This window comes from Gymnoscopelus braueri (assembly GCF_963280865.1).
Source record: "Gymnoscopelus braueri genome assembly, chromosome: 23".
NCBI classification, from domain to species: domain Eukaryota; kingdom Metazoa; phylum Chordata; class Actinopteri; order Myctophiformes; family Myctophidae; genus Gymnoscopelus; species Gymnoscopelus braueri.
The window spans coordinates 3,122,678-3,139,738 of record NC_137625.1 but is presented as its reverse complement, the minus strand read 5'-3'; the positions used below and the strand labels follow the sequence as shown (position 1 = coordinate 3,139,738).

General features: G+C 44.9%; 1 protein-coding gene across 2 annotated transcripts in view; it reads left to right on the top strand.

Moving 5' to 3' along the window:
* The window catches only part of tbc1d22a (TBC1 domain family, member 22a), a 181,691-nt gene that overhangs the window by 126,242 nt on the left and 38,388 nt on the right, over nt 1-17,061 (top strand). For both annotated transcript variants that reach the window (XM_080421527.1, XM_080421526.1), the window contains exons 11-12: nt 8,880-8,955; nt 16,731-16,858. In XM_080421527.1, the coding sequence (XP_080277653.1) occupies nt 8,880-8,955; nt 16,731-16,858 (204 nt within the window). The remainder of the gene's footprint in view (nt 1-8,879; nt 8,956-16,730; nt 16,859-17,061) is intronic.

Below are 17,061 nucleotides of genomic sequence, written 5' to 3'. Positions count from 1 at the left end.
CCTAGTGCCTTAGGCTCGTAATATAAAAGGCTATAGAGCACCGAAGTCTGACGTAATTTACACATCCTACCTGGTTCGCGGTTTTCCACCCCCGTTCTGAATTCCCATAGATGTGTTTAATATCGCGTCAAATAAGAACTGTGTTCCAAAAATAAACAAATGACCCCGGCGGTTTGACTCGTATGGATATGAAGCATCAACTGACGGTGAGAAAACGATAATGTTACTTCCGCCGAATTAGTTACATTTTCGCCAGACACAGACTGTATCAAATATGAGTGACTGACTATCATAAACGATACAGAACCTCCTCCCTGACAATATCGCCGAGACAGTTTGTTTATTTTTGTACCCCAATTCTTATATGAGACGATTCTAAGATGACCCAATGTTATTCTCCATAGAGAAATTACTTTACGAACCAGGGGATGAACGAGGACTTCTGTACTCTATTAGGCTGCGCTGCTATTGAAATGTAGCCCATAAATGTACAGCCCGAGCCCGGCTCGAAGCAGAAATCGTAAGCTCTAATTTATGTGTCTGTGACTCTGAGATTGTATCAAACTGGGGGTCCTTGATATTAAAAGGTTGAGAAACAATGCCTACATGCCTAAAAAAAGTACTCGGTAGCACTCAGTCTCCAGTGGCTCCCTAAACATTTCAGGCTGTCACGTATAGGTTGTGGAATGCGGTCGTCACTCTCCCTCTCCTCCAGGAGTAACAAAATGTGTTTAATTTGCCGCGTGAATGTAGCCAACATGGTACAACAGTGATACCTGTCATGAAAACATCTTACACCCACTGCACTGTATTGTGTAATTTCTCTTGACATTATACTACAAAGTCTTTCAACTTCTACTGGATAGAACTAGCGAGGATGAGGTGCACGCACGCACGCACGCACGCACGCACGCACGCACGCACGCACGCACGCACGCACGCACGCACGCACGCACGCACGCACGCACGCACACACGCACACACACACACACACACACACACACACACACACACACACACACACACACACACACACACACACACACACACACACACACAAAAGTTACTAGTAACAAGTTACTTTTATTATGTACAATTATTATGTAATCTAACCATTGAACTAATTTAAAGTTCAACACTGGTCTTATTGTGATGCAAGCTGAGGGTGGGATTAGCCACCAATAGCAGATCTACAAGCTGATGTCGCAACGTGACACATTGTGAGCTTCTAGATCGGCTATTTTTGGCAAATAGATTTGGTGTAGACGTAAAAATAAAGCGGTCCAAGTACAGTTGTCACTCAGGTCCTTCACACTGAACACTGTAACCATAACTATAACTACGTATATATCGTTCACTCTGTCATCCACTTGGACGACTTGTAAAACTATATGTTTTTATAATGCTCGGTGTGAATGGCCCCTTAACCCTTTAAAGACCGGGAACGCATCTGTGTGTCATTTTAAGATTTCTTTATAATCTAAAATAGCAGATATACAAGCTCATAGCACGGCACCGAGTGCCGCACTATGAGCTTGTAGATCTGCTATTTTTGTTTTTTTGTGCAAAAATTTTGCTAATCTTTGAATATATATATATATTTTTTAAAGCAAACGTTTTTACTCAAATCTTTGCTTCTGGGGGGTCCCTGGAACAACATATTTGGGGGTCCGTGGCCAAATACATTATTATTTCGGGGGTCCTTGACATGAAAAATGTTTTAGAACCACTGATATTACAGCGACATAAGTTCTTTAAAAAAACTGTTAGGATATAAGACATTTGTAGAATCCCCCAGAAGCAAAGATTTGAGTTAAAAATGTATATATATATATATAGTATACTTACATACTTACATACTTACATACATATACATACTCAAAGATTTGCACAAACTTTCACGATTAAAAAAAAAAAGCAGATCTACAAGCTCATAGCGCGGCACTCGGCACCGCTTTATGAGCTTGTAGATCTGCTTCTTTTTTTTTTATAGCCCAAAGAAATCAAAAAAATGACACACAGGTGCGTTCCAGGTCTTAATGGGTTAAAGACTGGAGGGTTTAAGTGGGGTTTAGATCTAAACATTCTCAGAGCCTTTTGTTCAGAGTTGCACCCAGCAGGATGCTGTCAGTTCTGCTTTACATCAGAGGCCTGGCACACGGGCAGGGTGCTGAACCCTGCTGGCTTCATATTCTACCAGGAACCCCAGTGTCGTTGTCCTTGTTAGCTTCTAATCAGCAGATAATTAGACCTGTAACCCCCAGGTGAGTGCAAAATAACTACCTAATAGGAGAGACAACTCCAGGTCCTGGTAGGATATAAAACCAGCAATACTAGAGGTCCTGGTAGGATAGAAAAACCATCAGTATAGACCCCTTAACTCATTCACTGCCACAATTATTTCTGGCCGCGTTTGCCCACTGCCAGAGATTTTTCATCGAAAAAAAAAAGTACTCAGGAGCCGAGATACAGAATTTTTAAGTTTTAAGTTAACAAGGAAGTGGATGGGAGTCTAGATCTTTAAACAATCATATCTCCTTGGTCTTTGGGTCACGTCAGTGGCAGTGAATGAGTTAACAGACGACGTCACACTGATAAGAACCAGTATGCGCTCGCAGGCCGGCACCAAAATGAACCCCATTCTGTCAGGTCTCGCTAGGACGCGCCTCACTAGCCAACACACAAGAGGAGGTTGAATGAACTGAAACCAGCGAAACCCCAAAACAACATGTTGGGAATTGATTGCATGAAACAATCACCTGTGCGTCCGGTCTCAATGTTGGTAAACAAATCATTGGTCTATTAGAGGTCTCCTGGTAAGATAGAAAACACACAGTCGTGCTAGGATTTGAATCTGCCTTTTGTTAAACATTTCCCCATGGACCACCAGTAGTTATGCCATGGACCACTAGTGGTCTGTGTACTACTGGTTGAGAAACGGTGGTCTAGATTTAGACGCAGAGTCACAAAGAGTGAAACCAACCACCTGATAATTACCTAGGTAATTACCACGGTAACCTAATCCCCTCATGACTCAGATACAAATGTGCTTTCCTTGCGTGTGGTCCTTGTGTATGTAACCCCTATGTTTTGGTTCACTCCCAGCAGATTGACGAATAACAACCCTGTTACATCTGCAGAGATTTGACCCCTGACACTCCGTCCTTGACACATAAACAAAGTGAATTATAAAACCGTGTCAGTTGTAGAACCCTTACATTTTAGGCCATGAAGCAGCCCTAAATGACTACATGTACATGTACTACTATGACATGACTTGGTGTCTGTGTTATGGCCTGTAGTTTAAAAACGTTTGGGAAATTATGTGAATTAACCAGTGGTTCTGAAAGGGGGGTCCAGGGACCCTCAGGGTTCCTTCTCCATTTTTACTCTCTCAGAGTTCTGGGGGTCCTTGAAATAAAACGTTTGAGAACCTCTGAATTAGACAAGCTAGTTGTAAACACTTCCTGGTTCGCTGCAGAGAGAGAGAGAGAGAGAGAGAGAGAGAGAGAGAGAGAGAGAGAGAGAGAGAGAGAGAGAGAGAGAGAGAGAGAGAGAGAGAGAGAGAGAGAGAGAGAGAGAGAGAGAGAGAGAGAGAGAGAGAGAGAGAGAGAGAGAGAGAGAGAGAGAGAGAGAGAGAGAGAGAGAGAGAGAGAGAGAGAGAGAGAGAGAGAGAGAGAGAGAGAGCATCAAAGGCAACCGTCTGTTTCCAGATGCCCTGACGGCGCTGAGTGGAGACGGTGTCTCCGCGGAGACAGAGCAGGGGGTCCGAGGGGTCCCATGTCTAGCAGACGGCAACCAGTTCAGGCCAGACGCCACATTATGTTCCCTCTCTCCCCCTGGGTCCTCTGCGCTACCACGGGCTGTCACTCATATCTCTCTCACACACACACGCACACACACAACCACCAGCTGGCAGATAACTCCTTTGTGTGTGTGTGTGTGTTTATCCATAATTGCTGAATAGTGACAGCAGTCTGTGTGACTGGCTGTTTTGGGATTTGTGCATCAGGAGTTAACTTGTTTTACATGTGAATCGTGTGTGTGTGTGTGTGTGTGTGTGTGTGTGTGTGTGTGTGTGTGTGTGTGTGTGTGTGTGTGTGTGTGTGTGTGTGTGTGTGTGTGTGTGTGTGTGTGCGCGTGCGTGCTAGGGCTGTCAACTTTCCTCAGAAATTATATTCGAATATTGGTCTTAAAAATTGGCAGATATTCGAATATATTCGAATATTATTATTATAAAAAAACTACCATTATTACAAAAAACGATGTATCGAGTGCTCAGATCCAATAAAACATATTTTGTTTGTTTTTATAACTTCATACATTGTTCATAGCAGATCTACAAGCTCACAACGCGTCGCATCGTGGCGCGTTGTGAGCTTGTAGATCTGCTATTTTCAAACATTTTAGTACTTTTACTTTTGGTACTTTAAAGGCATACTAGGTAACGTTTTCAACAAAACTAAAGTTAAATTGTATATCTTTTGTGAGTGGCAAAAGTTTCACAACACCCACTCCATGAATTTCACCCCCGGAAGCCTTTTATTTATATATTTTCTATTGAACGTGGACGGGGGGGACTTTCCCGGGAAAATGACGTTCCTGGCCAACGTCATGACGTCGTGGCCGACGTCCTGGCCGACGTCATGACGTCGGCCAGGAACACCGCAACGGTTTCCTGTTTGGCCAGGAACTACCGCGCTAATAACAAAAAGGAACCTCACGCTGATTTTAAGAGAATGTAGGATTGGAAGATCGAAAAAGAACAGAAAAAGAAAGCACAGCTCATGGTAACTAATGCTCCACTGACTAAGAGAAACGATCCGTAGATAGTATAAAACAATTAAAAGATCGCTTTTTGAAACGCTTCCGGCTTCCGGTGAAAACGAATGGAATTCTGGGTAATCGAGGACTACGGAAATTGTATGCAGTGACGGTAGTGACCAGCAGAGGTTGCTAAATATCGTTATTTGTGATTCTGCATTGTACGACTTTAAGTACATTTTGATACCAACACTTTTGTACTTTTACTCAAGTACATTTTGAATTCTGGACTTTTACATATAACAGAGTACTTCTACATTGCAGTATTGATACGTTTACTTAAGTAAAACATTTAAGTACTTTGTCCACTGCAGGAGAGTCTGGGATTGGAGAAGAGAGAGACGAGAGGCAGAGAGGATGGAGAGAATGATGGAGCTGAAGGATGGGAGGAGTTATGAGGGGTTGTTTAGCGGAGCAAAGGGAAATGGACTCCTCACTGTTGTGACACCTTGATGATGAATCACACACACACTCTAAATCCCAGCCCAAGTCCTCTATTATGAGGATCTAGGATTGCCTGCGCGTCGTCTCTCTCGCTCGCCGTCACGCACGCCGACTCATGCACTCACACACACACCGACTCATGCACTCACACACACACCGACTCATGCACTCACACACACACCGACTCATGCACTCACACGCACGCCGACTCATGCACTCACACACACACCGACTCATGCACTCACACGCACGCCGACTCATGCACTCACACACACACCGACTCATGCACTCACACACACACCGACTCATGCACTCACACACACACCGACTCATGCACTCACACGCACGCCGACTCATGCACTCACACACACGCCGACTCATGCACTCACACACACACCGACTCATGCACTCACACGCACGCCGACTCATGCACTCACACACACACCGACTCATGCACTCACACACACACCGACTCATGCACTCACACACACACCGACTCATGCACTCACACGCACGCCGACTCATGCACTCACACACACACCGACTCATGCACTCACACACACACCGACTCATGCACTCACACGCACGCCGACTCATGCACTCACACGCACACCGACTCATGCACTCACACACACACCGACTCATGCACTCACACACACACCGACTCATGCACTCACACACACACCGACTCATGCACTCACACACACACCGACTCATGCACTCACACACACACCGACTCATGCACTCACACACACACCGACTCATGCACTCACACACACACCGACTCATGCACTCACACACACACCGACTCATGCACTCACACACACACCGACTCATGCACTCACACACACACCGACTCATGCACTCACACACACACCGACTCATGCACTCACACACACACCGACTCATGCACTCACACACACACCGACTCATGCACTCACACACACACCGACTCATGCACTCACACGCACACCGACTCATGCACTCACACACACACCGACTCATGCACTCACACACACACCGACTCATGCACTCACACACACACCGACTCATGCACTCACACACACACCGACTCATGCACTCACACACACACCGACTCATGCACTCACACACACACCGACTCATGCACTCACACACACACCGACTCATGCACTCACACACACACCGACTCATGCACTCACACACACACCGACTCATGCACTCACACACACACCGACTCATGCACTCACACACACACCGACTCATGCACTCACACACACACCGACTCATGCACTCACACACACACCGACTCATGCACTCACACACACACCGACTCATGCACTCACACACACACCGACTCATGCACTCACACACACACCGACTCATGCACTCACACACACACCGACTCATGCACTCACACACACACCGACTCATGCACTCACACACACACCGACTCATGCACTCACACACACACCGACTCATGCACTCACACGCACGCCGACTCATGCACTCACACGCACACCGACTCATGCACTCACACACACACCGACTCATGCACTCACACACACACCGACTCATGCACTCACACACACACCGACTCATGCACTCACACACACACCGACTCATGCACTCACACACACACCGACTCATGCACTCACACACACACCGACTCATGCACTCACACACACACCGACTCATGCACTCACACACACACCGACTCATGCACTCACACGCACACCGACTCATGCACTCACACACACACCGACTCATGCACTCACACACACACCGACTCATGCACTCACACACACACCGACTCATGCACTCACACGCACGCCGACTCATGCACTCACACGCACACCGACTCATGCACTCACACACACACCGATGCCGTACAACAACAGATCATTGGCCAATGATCTGTTGACAGGCCCTTGTAGTTCTTTCTCCAAATCTGCACATCTATTACTACCTTATCTGGACCTGTCTGTCTGTCTGTCTGTCTGTCTGTCTGTCTGTCTGTCTGTCTGTCTGTCTGTCTGTCTGTCTGTCTGTCTCTCTTTCTCTGTCTATCATATCTCGGTCTCTCTCTCTAGAGAGAGAGAGAGGGGGGTGTGGCTGTTAGTTTACCTGGCTGGTACAGAGACACAGATAGTGTGTGTAGATAGACCTTTATTGATCCTGAGGGAAATTCAGTTGTCATAGCAGCACTGCAGTGAGTATGATACACAGACACAGGTAAGAGTACAGAGATACAGTAGAAGTGGTGTGTGTGTGTGTGTGTGTGTGTGTGTGTGTGTGTGTGTGTGTGTGTGTGCTTGAGGAACAAGAATGGATGAATAATATACTGCCAACATAGATTTCTTCTTCTTACCTCAGCTGAACAAAATGACAACACAATAGAGAGAGAGAGAGAGACATAGCAATGTATTTCAGATGAAAGACCTGGTTCTGTGTGTATCTCTTGAGAAGATACTGTAGCAGATCTACAAGCTCATAGCACGGCACTCGGTGCCGCGCTATGAGCTTGTAGATCTGTTTTAATAGCCCGAAGAAATCTTAAAATGACACAGATGTGTTTTTCATTGAAGTTCACAAGATATATGATGCTGATTGGCCTTGTAGTTCCCGAGATGATCTACTGTACAGACAGACTGGCAGACATACACACATCTAGCTACTGTATCTTCTGTGTGCGACACCCTTTCTGCAACGAACTATAGCAGCCAATCAGTGAAGTGCTATCTCCAGTCACAGACCGGCTTGCCATGGCTTTAGTCCAATCAGATCGGAGCTCATTTATAAACAGCCTCTCAGAGCCAATCGATAACTCTGTTATTTCACCAACCCGCCAGGTTTGTCCCGCCTACCGTACATTATTTACCCCTTTTACTGGATGTATCTGAGACGTTTTTTTACGAGTATTGATCATTTGTTATTGGGTGAGAAAGATGTGCCCGCGATTAACTTTGACTAGTGTAGTAATTTTGGGGAGTCATTGAAGTCAACTTCTAAAAATCAATAGTCGTGCATGCTCTAAGAGGCGTGCGTGCACACACACACACACACACACACACACCCACGCACACGCACGCACACACCCTCCCTCTCAATTCAGTTCTGCTGAGGCTGAAGGACAACTGCAAGTGTTTATTGCTAAACTCTGTCTGTCTCTCTAGTTTGCCACATCAGCTGTTCTCCAGCCACGCTGAATGACCAGTAGAATAAAGCTAATCTCCGATGTGCATGTGCATGTGCTCGTGCGCGCACTGAACACTCACATAACTACCCTGGCTCTCACACATGCTGATGCCAGCTACCAGCGGCCCCTGCTTCAACCGTGGCACGTGTTTTGTGTGTCAGTCGTGGGAACCAGCGCTCTCCCCCACGCATATACCACTGCGGTTGACGACAGAATCTAGTGACATATTTTAACCCATTAACTCTTTGACTGCCAGAGTATTTTCATAATGTACTCACCCAGCGCCAGCGATTTTCGAGTTTTATAACCTTCTCAACCGGTCACAGAATTGCTAAATCCATTAAAATCGTATGTCTGGCCGTGTTTATAAACACACACCACAGGACAACTACACGTTTGAATTGACTCTGACTCATGGTGTTTCTGTGTGTAGGACAACTACACGTTTGCCCAGCCAGGCATCCAGAGGAAAGTCAAGGCCCTGGAGGAGCTGGTCAGCAGAATCGACGGTGAGACCTCTATCTCATCTTTATGTAATATTTATAGTTATGTGTTTGGCCTGTTGCCATTATCTACATGTTGCTTTGTTTTCTTTTCAAAAATAGCAGATCTACAAGCTCAGTGCCGCGCTATGAGCTTGTAGATCTGCTATTTTTTTTTAACTTTCATTATTTTAAGCGGACATTTTTAACTCAAATCTTTGCTTCTGGGGATTCTACAAATGTCTTCGAAATCCTAACATTCTTTTTATTTTAACTTATGTTGCTATAATATCAGTGGTTCTCAAACCTTTTCATGTCAAGGACCTCCAAAATGTATTAAGCCACGGACCCCCATCTCAAAATATGTTTTTCCAGGGACCCCCCAGAAGCAAAGATTTGAGTTACAAATGTTTGCTTTAAAAATATATATATATTGAAAGATTTGCACAAATGTTCACGAAAATAGTTTTAAAAAATTGCAGATCTACAAGCTCATAGCGCGGCACTCGGTGCCGCGCTATGAGCTTGTAGATCTGCAATTTCTGAATAGCCCAAGAAATCTAAAAATGACACAGATGCGTTCTCGGTCTTAATGGTTTAGCTGTCTGTCTGTCTGTCTGTCTGTCTGTCTGTCTGTCTGTCTGTCTGTCTGTCTCTCACTTTGCCTTAGCTGATAAACTAACTGCAGAATTGTGTGTGGGGAAAAAAACGACAGCAAAATGCTTCACCAACTCCTTTTGGCAGCAGAACTTATGCAGCAAAACTTTGGAGACTTTTTATTTAAACTCTTACAAAGTGTTTGAACTTCCAGGTGTCATTAGAGGGTGACACGCCTCCACGCCTCTGTGCTTCACAGAGCTGTGTGTGTGTGTGTGTGTGTGTGTGTGTGTGTGTGTGTGTGTGTGTGTGAGGCCTCTGTGCTTCACAGAGCAGAGCGTGGGGTAATTGTGCTGTCTCTGGTAACCTGGCGGTTGACAGCGCTGAACACAGCCCGGCTAATTCTTCCACTTCCCACTCCGCCGGCTGGTAAACACTTCAATGTACAGAACACAGAGACGTGCGCGTGCACACACACACACACGCACTCACGTGAGTGCGCAGCCCGTGAAATTCTCGCGCGCGGGCGGCAAGAGCTGGGTTGTGATGAGCTTTTCTTTTCACCGCAGGAGGAAAAAAAACAACAATGATCGCGGCGCGATCACCGCTGATCCGAGCGGTACCGCCCGCGTGAACCGCTTGCCGTGTGTTACGACTTTTACTTTAAAACTGCTAAAATAGCCGATCTACAAGCTCACTTGGCGAGCCGTCGTGAGCTTGTACATCTGCTATTGTCACTACTTTTGTGTGGCGCTCTTGTATGATGAAGTAGTAATTTACGGATGTGGAGATATGAGGTCTCTGCCTAAAAGCACCGATATGAAAGCTCACATATGCACACCCACACACACACACACACACACACACACACACACACACACACAGCCACGTGCACACACATTTGTGCAACCAAGCGAAACATCTGCATTATGCGCAAGCTATGCATACACACATCTCAACACATAACACACACACACACACAGATACATACCTTTATGTACACAACAACACACAAGAGACACATTTGAATGCAACTCTCTCTCTCTCTCTCTCTATCTCTCTTTCTCTCTCTCGCACACACACACATACTTTTACACCAGGATGCGCTCAAGAGGAACATTTAAATGAAATGCATGCACGCACGCGTGCATAGACACGCGCGCACACACACACACACACACACACACGCAGCAGGTGTTCGTTCTGCCATACTCTCTCTGTGTTAATTAGCAACGCCATCTCTCCTCAGGGAGCCCTTTCACTCCATCATGACTACAAACGTGTTAATTGTTGCTGCTTTAAACACTTCGGACTCCCTCCCTCTCTCTCTCTTTCTGTCCCCCCGTCCCCCTCGTGCATCGTGCAGAACAAGGGCTCTCATCAAACAGCAGATTGCACGTCGAGCGACAACACGCTCGTCTGACCGCACGGTTTGTCAGACTCCCAAGACGCTCGCCGAACATCTCCCGAAAGGGGGGGGGGGAGAGATTGCTGCGTGCATGTAAATTATATCATCATTATGAGGTTCTCAAGCGTTCAATGACCCTTCAGTTTGATGTCTGTACACTCTCAGAGTTCCAGACCTCTAACTCCTCAAGGATTTACAGGTCCGTCAGTTACAGGATTGTAACTTTGTTTTCTCCAAAAACTCCAGTCAGAACTACAACAGAAGGTCTCAAGCAACCAGTGGTGGAAAGAAACTAAGTACATTTACTTAAGTACTGTACTTAAGTACAATTTTGAGGTATTTGTACTTGGTATTTCCAATTGCCAGTACTTTTACGTCTACTTCACTACATCTCAGAGGCAAATATTGTACTTTTACTCCACTACATTTATTTGAAAACCTTAGGTACTAGTTACTTTGTAGATTTTGATTATTATTACAAAACATACATCAACCACCTCAGCCCTATATATTTCGACCATTTGACCATTCGACCATTTGAAAATAGCAGATCTACAAGCTCACAATGCGTCGTGATGCAACGCATTGTGAGCTTATAGATCTGCTATTTTCAAAAGATTTGTACACATTTGAAAACTTGAAATGGGACCTTGTGCATGATGAGTACTTTTACTGTTGGTACTTTAAGTACATTTTGATGCCAATACTTTTGTACTTTTACTCAAGTACATTATGAATTCCGGACTTTTACTTGTAACAGAGTATTTCTATATCGCAGTATTGATACTTTTACTTATTTAAGTAAAAAATGTGAGTACTTGTTTCAGTGTGTGATCCAAAATGCCCGCGTCCTGATCAGCAGCACGACTTAGTGACGACTTTTTGGAAAGGAGAAGAACGTTAAGCCTGATTTTATACCTCATCGCATCACGGTGCCACATACGGAAAATAGACGGTAATTGGTGGAGAGGCGTGCGTTATTTGCTGTAACATCACAGACAGCTAGGAGTTGCCTAGCAACGCATCGATACAGCGCCGAATGAATTCCACCAAACACGGTTGTCGTGGATGGTTCTGTAGAATTCACATCTTGAGTAGGCACTGGAATTCATCCTGACCCAAAGAAACCTAACACTGTCCTTTGATGGCTCACAGAACCACCGCATAACGGTGAGGCAGACGGATATCAGCCACGCCCAGCCAACTGTCCTCCCCACGCTGTCTCGGAATCTGGGCAGAACTTAACCCTCACTCTGACCCTTAACCCTAGCAGATACAGTACATGTCTAAACCTAACCCTTACCATGACCATCTACCCAATTAACGGTAGATATTGTCTTTATCATTTTTTTTAAATGATTTAAAATATTGAAAATAGCCGATATACATGCTTCTGATGTCAAACCATAAAACCATAATTTAAAAACAAAACATGTGATGTGAGGTGTTGTAAGCTTGAAGACGCGTGTGCGCGTCTACAAACAGTTTCCTATGGGCTGGCATAAGCGAAAACAAAGCGGCAAATCATCAGCAAAGACAAATAATTCAAGTCGATGCACACAGAATACAAAAAAAAATTAAACTTGACACAAAGATGAAAAGTTTGTGGTTTTAAAAAGTTTCTTGTCGCTTGCATCCCAACCAACTTGTGAATGTCTTTGTACGTGGGTGTCCGCACAGAACACACGGCCCTCCCCCCCCCCCCCCCCCCCCGCATTCCTCGTTGTGCGTTAAAGACAGCCAGGCGTGGAGGTGAGAGGCAGCCGTGTGTCCTTATTAAAGTTAACCCACTAAGACCTGGAACGCATCTGTGTCACTTTTTTGATTTGAGCTAAAAAACGCATTATTTTACACTTTGGGCTATTCAAAAATAGCAGATCTACAAGCTTGTAGCGCGGCACAGAGTGCCGCGCTACGAGCTTGCAGATCTGCTATTTTTGAAAAATCGTGAAAATGTGCGGAAATCTTTGAATATATGTATTTTTTTAAGCGAACATTTTTAACTCATGTTACAACATCTGGGGGGTCCCTGGAACAAAATATTTTGAGATGGGGGTCCTTGACATTTCTCACAAGTTAGAGAACCACTGATAATATAACAACATACGTTTTTTTTTTTTTTTAACTGATAGGATTTAGAAGATATTTGTAGAATCCCCAGGAGGCAAAGATTTGAGTTAAAAATGTTCGCTTTAAAAAATATATATTCCAAAGCACACATTTTCACGATTTTTCGAAAATAGCAGATTTGCTATTTTTAAATAGCCAAAGAAATCTAAAATGACAGAGATGCGTTCCCAGCTTGAATGGGTTAACACAGTGAGGAGGGCAGGGGATGGCTACGCCCCCCCCCCCCCCCCCCCCCCCCAGCACCTGGCATTCTCCCCCCAACGCTCGTAAAAACCCTCAGTCACGCACACTTGAATTAATCCCAGTCACCACCGTAAACCTTTATACCTGTTTATGGAAAAGTTGTTTTGTGAAAAGGTGCTTCTCAAGGGGGGGGGGTGGGGGGGGGGCGGGGGGGGGGGTTTGGAGGTTGAATTATGTTGGATTTGAACCTGTGAGCTGCCTGGAACGAAATGTTAACCATATGAACCCTAGCGTCCCTGTTCTGGGCGGTGCCATAATACAATATAAGCCAACGTTTGATGAAGATAGCCAATCTGTTATTTTCGGCGAAGAGATTAGGAGTTAGTATGTAGTAGTTGTAAGACCTGAAATGACCTCATCAGTAGATGTTTTTTTTTCTTTTTTCGTCCTCTGCATTCTTCCATGTCTTTACATTTCCCTTCTAGCCTCTCATCAACCTGTCCTCTTTTTTATTCTGCCCGTCTCTCTTTGTCTCTCTCTCCTCTCGTCCTTATCCCACTGTGGTTCGCTCCGTCAGTACATTTACTCAAGTACTGTACTTAAGTACAATTTTGAGGTACTTTTACTTTACTGGAGTATTTCCAATTGTCTATACTTCTACCTCTACTCCACTACATCTCAGAGGCAAATGTTGCACTTTTACTCCACTACAATTATTTGAAAACTCTAGTTACTTTGCAGATATTATTATTATTTTTTTTTATACATTAACCACTTCAGCCATATTTTAAACCTAGGCTGTTTGAAAATAGCCGATCTACAAGCTCACAACGTGTCGCGATGCGACGCGTTGTGAGCTTGTAGATCTGCTATTTTCAAACATTTTAGTACTTTTACTTTTGGTACTTGAAGTACATTTTGATATCAATACTTTTGTACTTTTACTCAAGTAAATTTCTAATTCCGGACTTTTACTTGTAACAGAGTATTTCTACATTGCAGTATTGATACTTTTACTTAAGTAAAACATTTGAGTACTTTTTCCACCAGTGGAAGACCCCTGCCTTAGCCTATAGGGCGAGAGTCTGTAATCTGTTTAAGTTTATTCTTCCTATGACTGTATCTCACAGCACTTCTCTCGCTCTGTATCTATACACCAATCCACGGAGCGCTGCCCTGCGCGCAGCCATTGCTGCGGTGTCAACGCTCCGTGGACGCGACACCGCAGCAATGGCCGCCTACAGGCAGCTACAGGCAGCTACAGGCAGCGCGTCTGTGGATTCGTCTATACCATAACTGCTCTGCTGCCTCCAGTTTCCCCCCACAGGATCAATGAAGGTCTAAAGGTCTTATCTAGTCTGTCCTCTCTTTGGAAGTGGTTTTGGGCTCCATCACCCGATGAGAGACGCGATCGATAGTCCCTCTTCTCTTTGCCTCGTTGTGTGCATTTGTTGGACATGCAAACATTGTACCTGTGATGCTGAGTGGCGCAATATGTCTAAAGTTCTTCCACCCTTCTCTCTCTCTCTCTCTCTCTCTCTCTCTCTCTCGCTCGCTCTCGCTTTCTCTCTCGCTCTCTCTCGCTCCAGTGTTGTTGTGCAAAATCTGGACTTGTTCCGAATAATTAAAAGACGCTTTTTCGCTTTTTCGCTCCATGTAAGCTTGCATTGACTTTATAAGGTCTTTAAAAAAAACGTATTATTCGCATGAAATAAATCGCCCCGGTGTGTAAGGACCTTTAGTCTAGTTTTAGACGACTAAATATAAGATTATAGTGGACTAAATCTACAGTTGATTTAGTCGACTAAAATGTATGTTGGCGGTGCCTTGATGGCGTCGTAATGGCTGATTTTACACTTGGTTGCATGCTGAAAATAGCCGATCTACAAGCTCACAATGCGTCGCGAGCTTCTAGATCTGCTATTTTCAGAGCACAACACCGGAGCGCAACCAAACATAACATGACTTGTCTTTTAGTTCTCTTTAGATCTCTTCTCCACTAGATCCCTCACTAACATTTTAGTCTAGTTTTTATTTGTTGACAAAATTGTCAATTTATTTATTCTTAGATTTAGTCATCATAGCTTAGTTTTTATCTACTTTTCATTTAGTTTTCGTCAGTGTAAAAATGTAGTCTACCAACATTTTTCGTCATAGTTTTAGTCCACAAAATCAACGTCTCACTCTCTCACTCTCTCGCTCTCGCTCTCGCTCTCTCTCTCTCTCGCTCTCTCGCTCTCTCTCTCTCTCTCTCTCTCGCTCTCTCGCTCTCTCGCTCTCGCTCTCTCTCTCTCTCTCTCTGGCTGGCGGTTCTGGTGTGCATCAGCGTGATGTATTCAGCACTAATGAGCTCAGCAGCTTATGCGTCCCCTTCTCTCTCTGTGTGATAATTGAACTGTGGAGACGAGTGCCAGCTAATTGCAGTGTGTTTACCTCGCGCCTCGTGCCGCGCATCGCCAGAGTGCCGTGGTACATTATGTATTGTGTGTACCTAAAGGCAGGTGTCACTCGGCTGTGTGTGTGTATGAGAACGAGTGGATACATTGCCATTATGTTACATAAATGCATGTCTGACAAGCATCATCTGTATTGTTTAACAGGTGTGTGTGTGTGTGTGTGTGTGTGTGTGTGTGTGTGTGTGTGTGTGTGTGTGTGTGTGTGTGTGTGTGTGTGTGTGTGTGTGTGTGTGTGTGTGTGTGTGTGTGTGTGTGTGTGTGTGAACGAGTGGATACATTGCCATTATGTTACATAAATGCATGTCTGACAAGCATCATCTGTATTGTTTAACAGGTGTGTGTGTGTGTGTGTGTGTGTGTGTGTGTGTGCGCGTGTGTGTGTGGGGTACGTACATGTCAGTCAAAACATATTAAAAGCGATTTTTTTTAAACTGAAATCTGTGCTTCTGGGGGTCCGCAGCTCAAATACGCATCATTTTGGGGGTCCCTTGAGATTCAAATGTCTGAGAAGCACTGCTCTAGTCGTGTCCCTATGATGAAAACACAAAGTGTTCTGTTCTCTGTTTGCTTTATTGGCTCCGAACAAGAGATTAAATATATTGCAGATTGTTCAGCAACTGCATATTCATTAACATGATGACACCTATTCTCTCTATTTCTCTCACACACACACACACACGCACACACACACACACACACACACACACACACACACACACACACACACACACACACACACACACACACACACACACACACACACACACACACACACACACACACACACACACACGATAATAAAGATGTAATTACAGAGCTGTCAGGAGTTAGGGAGGAACATCCTCTGCCCTCGCCAACTCTGCTCTTAACTCTTAAACTGCCAGGGTTTTTTAAAAATAGTACTCAAACTGCCATCAGTTTACATCCCCTAGCCCCCCTCAAAGGTCTCAAACCTTTTTATTGTGTGTTTTTAATGAACACCGTGTAGATCAACTAGTGAAGTGTTGGCTGGCTGTGTGTCTTCTCAGAGTCCGTGCATCGTCACATGCAGCAGTATGAGGTGGAGTATCTGCAGTTTGCCTTCCGCTGGATGAACAACCTGCTGATGAGAGAGCTGCCGCTGCGCTGCACCATCCGCCTGTGGGACACCTACCAGGTACACTACACACACACACGCACGCACGCACGCACGCACGCACGCACGCACGCACGCACACACGCACGCGCACACATTTGAAATATGTATTTATGTCCACATAAACAGAAGTACAAGAATGCCTTGTACAAAGGACATAAACAGTACCAGGGCAGTCAGATAATGGTAAAACAGCCAGTTACAAAGTGCATATAAGACAGAAC